General features: G+C 51.9%; 2 protein-coding genes across 2 annotated transcripts in view; both read left to right on the top strand.

Annotated features, from left to right (window-relative positions):
* Positions 1-6,789, top strand: part of CATSPERG (cation channel sperm associated auxiliary subunit gamma) — a 41,300-nt gene that overhangs the window by 13,160 nt on the left and 21,351 nt on the right. Inside the window, exons 2-6 of the mRNA XM_036833694.1 lie at positions 1,092-1,375; positions 1,463-1,516; positions 5,546-5,690; positions 6,036-6,162; positions 6,340-6,412. Coding sequence (XP_036689589.1) covers positions 1,121-1,375; positions 1,463-1,516; positions 5,546-5,690; positions 6,036-6,162; positions 6,340-6,412 — 654 coding nt within the window. The 5' untranslated portion in view covers positions 1,092-1,120. The remainder of the gene's footprint in view (positions 1-1,091; positions 1,376-1,462; positions 1,517-5,545; positions 5,691-6,035; positions 6,163-6,339; positions 6,413-6,789) is intronic.
* On the top strand, positions 160-699 carry LOC118885461 (octapeptide-repeat protein T2-like). Its single transcript, XM_036834097.1, has one exon. It carries the CDS (start codon positions 160-162, stop codon positions 697-699), a length of 540 nt encoding a protein of 179 aa, XP_036689992.1.

Raw genomic sequence — 6,789 nt, 5'->3', positions numbered from 1 at the left:
GGGGAAAGGTTGGGGAAAAGGAGGAGAGTCCAGGGACTGGGCACAGGAGGGGCGGAGAAAGGGCGGGGCGAGGAGCCGGGAGAGGCTAAGAGAAGAAGCGGGGTGATGGATAGGGGCGGGGCTAGAAGAGGCGGAGCGTAGAGCCAGGCTGTCCAGGGAATGGAAAGGGGTGGTGAAAAGGAAGGGGGCGAAAAGGTGTCATGGTTCAGGGGGAAGGTGAGGATCAAGAAAGTGCTGACGGACAAGGTAGCGCCGACAAGGAACGAGAAGTTGCAGGACGAGGAGAGGGTGCGGAGCGAGGGGAAGGCCAGTGGCGAGGAGAGTTCCCAAGGCAAAGAAAGCGTCTCTAAAGAGAAGGGGCGGGGCCATAGGAGGGGGCGGGGCAAGGAGCTGGCTTGGGAAGAACAGTTCCCCCAGGATGAGGGGGAAGGGTGGGTCTATAAGGGGTGGGACGAGGAGCAGAAGCCCAGCGAGGAGCAAGCTCCAGGCGAGAAACAGGAGCGGGGACAGGGGAAGGGGCGGGGCGTGGGGAAGGTCCGGAATCAGGATCCGGAGAGGGGCGGGTCTAGAGGCAGGACCCGGTACCTGGGCAGGGCCCGAGCACGGAGAATGGGGCGGTGCGAAGAGAAGTGGGGGCGGGGCAAGAAGTGGGGGCGGAGCCACGTGCAGGTGCGAGACCAGAGGAACTGGGGAAAATAGGTGGGGAGCAGCTAAATCGAGAAACAGAAACCAAGATCGAGTGAAGAGCAGCGGTGGGAGGCAGAGCAGGGGCAGAGGAAAGAAGTGTGGGGCAAGGTTAAGGGGAGAGACCAGGAGGCGGGGCGAAACCAGGAGTAGGGGCACGGCCAGGAGCAACAGGAGGGGCGAGACCTGGAGTAGTAGCAGAGGCGGGGTCCAGAAGTGTAGTAGTAAATGCAGGGCCGAGTTCGGGAACAAAAGCAAGGGTGGAGCCTGGAGCAAAAGTAGGAGTGGAGTGAGGAGCAGAGGCGGGGCCAGGAGCAGGGACGGGACGAAGCACCGGAGCGAGACGGGATCTCAGAAGGCGCCTACCAAGAACAGTCTTGCAAGCTGGTGACCTCCGCATTCTCCAGGTTGAAGCCACGTTATCCGTTGCCCCGAGATGTCCCCTGCTGGCCCTGCGTGGCCGAGGCTCCGAGTCCTGCAGGCGCTGTGGGCACTGCTGGTGGTGCTGTTGGCACCGTGGGGGTTGTGGGCGATAAAGAATACCCAGGAGTGCACCTGGCAGGTTGTCCTGAACAACTTTGAGACAGTAGGCAAGAAGGACGCGAGCGATCGTTTCGTCGATCAAGAGCCCTTGTACACAGTGGACAAAGTGTTCAGCCTGCTAGTGGACGCGCCCATCGACCCGGACGAGGTGAGGGGACTGGTGTCAGGCAAACGGGAGAGGTCCTGGACCTGCACCCCACTGGGCTCTGGACATTTGCCCACCCTCTCCTTGCAGACATACCTGGGCTTTCCTTACTACCTGAAGATCAACTACTCCTGCAAGGGAGAGGTGAGTGGGTGCAGAGGGGGTGGGCTCATTCTGTTGGGGCCTCAGTTTCCCCATCTCTAACATTTGAATAGCGGTGGCACCACCAGACCCTAGGGACCTTAAAGATTCAAGAAGATTCCCGGTATCCCACGAGGCACATAGTTGGTGCTCAAGTAAGCTATTTCCGTTTTTAAAAATTGACGTATAGGGTCTTCCCTGGCGGTCCAGTGGTTAAGACTCCACGCTTCCACTGCAGGGGACACGGGTTCCATCCCTGGTCGGGGAACTAAGATCTCGCATGCCCCACATCGCGGCCAAACAAAACAAAATAACAACAACAAAACACTGTCCTCAATAAAGTGAAGAAAATAATTTTCAAAAATTAAGATATAATTCACATACCATAAATTCACTATTTTAAAATATACAGTTTGGGAATTCCTTGGCGGTTCAGTGGTTAGGACTCCGAGCTTCCACTGCAGGGGACACGGGTTCGATCCCTGGTTGGGGAAATAAGATCCTGCAAGCTGCGGGATACAGTTCAATAGTTTTTTGTATGTTTACAAAGTTGTGCAACCATCACCACTATCTTGTTCCAGCACATTTTTATCACCTCAAGAGGAAACCCTGTACCCCCATCCCTTCAGCCCCTGGAGACCACTAATCTACTTTTTGCCCCTATGAATTTGCTTATTCTGGACATTTCATATAAAGAATGGAATCATACAATATGTGGCCTTTTGTATCTGACTTCTTCTCAAGGCTTATCCATGTTGTAGCAGGCATCAGTATTTCCTTTTTATGGCTGAGTAATATTCAATTGTATGGATGTGCTACATTTTGCTTATCCATTCATTAATTGATGGACAATTGGGTTATTTCCACTTTTGAGGGGGGATATTATGAATAATGCTGCTGTGAACATGTCTGTACAAGTTTTTGTGTAAACATCTGTTTTCAGTTCTCTTCACTATATACCTAGGAAAGGAATTGCTGGGTCATATGTTAACTCTGTTTCTCTTCTGAGGAACTGCCAGCCTGTTTTCCAAAGCAGCTACACATCATTTTATATTCCCATCAACAATGTATGAGGGGTCCAGTTTTTCTATATCCTCACTTGCTCTTGTTCATCTTTTTGATTATAGCCATCTAGTATGTGTGAAATGGTATCTCAGTGTGGTTTTGACTTGCATTTGCCTCATAACTAATGATGTTGAACATCTTTTCATATGCTCGTTGACCATTTATCTTCTTTGGAGAAACGTCTTTTCAGCTCCTTTGCCCATTTAAAAACTGGGTTATTTGTCTTTCTACTGTTGCATTGTAAAATTTCTTTTTATATACTGGATACTAGTTCCTTATCAGATATATAATTTGTAAATATTTTTCACATTCCACGTCTTTTCACTATCTTGGTGATGTCCTTTAAAGCACAAAAGCTTTATGTTTATTGAGATATAATTCACATGTCATACAATAGCACCAAAGTTTTTAATTTTGATAAAGTCCAATTTATCAGGTTTTTTCATTTGTTGCTGATGCTTTTGGTGTTGTCTAAAAAGGCTTTACCTAACCAAAGTCACGAAAATTTACTTCCGTGTTTTCTTCTAAGAGTTTTTTTGTTTGTTTGTTTGTTTTAGCTCTTACGTGTAGGCCTATGATCCATTTTGAGTTAGTTTTTGTATATGGTGTGAGGTAGGGGTCCAACTTTTACATGTGAATATCCAGTTATGCCAGTACCATTTGTTGAAAAGATTATTCTTTCCTCATTGAATTGTCTTGGCACCCTTGTCAAAAATCAATTGACCATAAATATAAGGGTTTATTTCTGGGTATAATTCTGTTCCATTGCTCTATATGTCTGTCCATATGCCAGTACCACACAGTCTTGATCACTGTAGTTTTGTATTAAGTTTTCAAGTTGGGAAGTTTGAGTCCTCCAACTTTGTTCTTCTTTAAGACTGTTTTGGCTCAAGTAAGCTTTCTGAGGACAGTAGAATGTTGTGGTCTAGAACTGAAGTTCTGGGGGCTACAGACCTGGGTTTGAATCTGCCATTAACTAACATTACTTGGAGGAAGTATAGCATGATAGTGAATCCTTTGGGCTCTGGAGCCAGGCTGCCTGGCTTCAAATCCCAGCTCTGCTACATAATAGCTGTGTGATCTCAGGCAAGTTACTTAACTTCTCTGTACCAAAGTTTCCTCATCCTTAACAAGGGTACAATAATGATCATACCCACTTCATAAAATGATTAAATAAGTGTGAAGCACTTAGCACAGTGCCTGGTTCATAGACAGGACTCAGTGAATGCTAGCAACAAGTTTCTAGAGTGTGACCCTGGGCAGAGAGTTTACTCCATGAGCCTTCGCTCCTTATCTGTGAAAGCGTGATAATAATTCCTTTATCTGTTCATGCAACACCTGCTCTGAGTCAGATCCTCTTTTTTTTTTTTTTTCACAATGGGGTGGGGAAGGCGGTACAATGATAAACAACGTGGCCAGGTTTTTCTTCTGGATGCAGCCCACCAGGGAAACAGACAATTGGCAAGTAAATACATAAAATAATTTATTACAGTAATCAGTGCAAAGATGAAAATAAAATGAGGTGATATGTCAGAAAGGAGGGTGTTAGCTTTGGTGGTTGGGGAAGGTCTCTGAAAAGCTTGAGCAGAGCGTGGAATGATGAAATGGGACACACATGCGGAGAACTGGGGGAAACATCTGGGCTGAGGGAACAGCCAGGACGGAAGCCAGTGTGTATGAGGAGCCGACCAGAGGCCTGTGTGGCTGGAGGAGAGTGAGCGAGGGGGAGAGTGGGAGGAGGTAGTGAGGACCTGGCTTTCCCCCTGAGTGAGGTGGAGCCATGAGAAGGTTCTGAGCAGAGGAGGGATGTGATGGGACTCAGGTGTTCACGGGCTGAATGGGGGGCAGGGCAGGAGCAAGGAGACAGGGAGGGGGCTGATGCTCAGTCCGGGCAGGAGTGGAGGGTGGACAGGACCAGGGTGGTCATGGCCACGGTAGCCCTGACGGGGAGGAGGTCCCCGCCCACCAGCACCTGCTACCCTGTGATTGGAAACCCTGAGGCAGGGCTGGGGCCGGTGTAGGGGGCAGGATTGAAAGGGCCTTGGCCTAGGCATTCCTCAGGATGAAGGCCTGTGCAAAAGGGGTCAGACCCGTTAAATCTCCCGCCCGCATCTCACAGCTGCCCCCACACCCCTGCCCACAGTGGCTTGAGCACAGCTGTCTCTTGGGGGTGCCTCCAAGCCTTTGCTAGTGCTGTTCTAGGGACTTCCCTGGTGGTCCAGTGGGCCCTCCCAATGCAGGGGGCACGGGTTCAATCCCTGGTTGGGGAACTAAGATCCTGCATGCTGCACGGTGTGGCCAAAAAAAAAAAAAAAAATTAATGCTGTTCTATACCCTAGAACACCTATCTTCCTCCTTCCATCTCCGCTCTAAGCCCTGCCCTCCTTTCTTAGCCCAGCCAGGATCCTGGCATCTCTGGGAGGTTGTCCCTGGCTGCCCCGTCACCCTCTTCCCCAGTTCCTTTCTGTCTAACTGCCCCATCCCACCCTCAGCCCCAGGCCCCAGCCCACAAACCTGGTGGCGGTGGCAGAGACTCTAATTTCTCTGGGTAGGGGGTGGGGTAGAAGCCTCAAGAGTGGGACTTGAAATCCCTGAAGTGAGGGAAGAGGCTGCTAGTATCGTGGGTGCCAGGCACTCCCACCTTTACGTTTTTGCTTATCCCATGCTGTCCTTCCCCATGCATTCCCTACATCCAAATTCTGTCTGAGGACCTTGCTCTGGACTCGCCTCCTCCAGGAAGGCCTCCTGACTCCCTCCACAGCCCAAAGCACTTCTGCCCGTCTCCTAGCCTGGCCCATCCCCTGCCCCAGCCCCAACCCTAGACCATGTTCTCTGACCTTCCCTCAGTGGAGAGTCTGTTCTCCTGACCCAGCACCAGGAAGAAGACAGGCTAGTAAAGGTGAGGTCAAGGCAGCGGGACCCACAGGCTATCTTAAGGACACACTTGTGGGGCCATCTCGCCCTCAGTCCTCTGAGGCCCTGGTCCGCAAGGGCCACCTGACGGGGCTGAAGCCGGTGGTGCTGGTCACCTTCCAGTCCCCAGTCAACTTCCATCGCTGGAAGATAGAGCAGCTGCAGATCCAGATGGAGGCAGCCCCCTTCCGCAGCAGAGGTGGGCCTGGAGGGCTCCTGGAGGGGTCATAGCACGGCGGGCATGTGGGGGCACTGCCAGGGACCTCAGCAGGGTTCGTGACCTTGAGGGGAGGCTGGGACCATCAAAGGGGCCTATGACCTGGTGGGCGTGTGGGTTTGTTGGGGGCCTCACAGAGGTGTCTGACCTGGAGGGGGGCCCGGGGAGGCCTCAGCAGGTTCCTTGGCCTAGATGGGACCACACAGAGGCCCCAGTGGGGTCCATGGCTGAGGGGGGGGCGTGGGGAGTTGCAGGGGGATCCCAGTGGTCTGGGGGGCTTGCTACTGGAAGGCCCCAGCAGCCTCAGTACCCCCTGCCTGCCAGCAGAGAGGTGTAATGCAGAGGAAGTGTGTCTCATGAGCTGGTACACGCCCATGCCCATCAAGAACGGCAGCGTGGTCATGCGCGTGGACGTTAGCAGCAACGGCCTGGGGCCCTTCATTCCCAATAAAAGGTGCCCTTTCCCAAACCCGGGGCGGGGGGTAGACTCTGGGAAGGGCTTCCTCCCCAATCTTCCAGATCCCCAAAGAAGACAGGAGGAGCCCAAAGGGAGGGAACAGGACAGGGAGGTGGCAGTGAGCTGTGGCAGGAGCTGGAATCCTCACCCGTGCGTGCCCCACACCCACCTCAGGTTTCAGGTGAATATCAACGGCTTCCTGGAGAGACAGCGAGACACCACACTGCAATTCACGGTGGGAAATGAGGTGAGGGGGCCCAGATGGTGGCAAGGGTAGAAGAGGGGGTTAAAGACAGTAGGCTGGGGCCCTGATTTCTTCCCAAACGAGTGGCAGATTCCATTTACAGAGCATTTACTGTGTGCCGGTCCCCTGGCGACATGCCCTGCTAAATGCACAATCACATTAGGTCTTGACAGTGACCTGTGAGGGAAGGTACTCTCACATACCCATCTTAAGGAGGAGAAAACTGAGGCCCCAAAAGGATGGAGCCATTTGTCCACAGGCTCTCGGCATGTACATATGGAACGAGACTTGAAACTGTGTCTGCCTGACTCCTGCACCCATATTCTTAACCACAGTGCATTCATTCATTCATTCATTCAGCAGGCACTTCCTGAGCACAC

Source organism: Balaenoptera musculus, chromosome 19 (genome assembly GCF_009873245.2).
Source record: "Balaenoptera musculus isolate JJ_BM4_2016_0621 chromosome 19, mBalMus1.pri.v3, whole genome shotgun sequence".
NCBI lineage: Eukaryota > Metazoa > Chordata > Mammalia > Artiodactyla > Balaenopteridae > Balaenoptera > Balaenoptera musculus.
The sequence above is the reverse complement of the archived record's forward strand: the minus strand, read 5'-3'. Positions and strand labels throughout refer to the sequence as shown.

What these genes read in the sequence shown, in the direction of transcription:
- LOC118885461 (XM_036834097.1), top strand. Translation starts at nt 160, where the DNA reads ATGGAAAGGGGTGGTGAAAAGGAAGGGGGCGAAAAGGTGTCATGGTTC.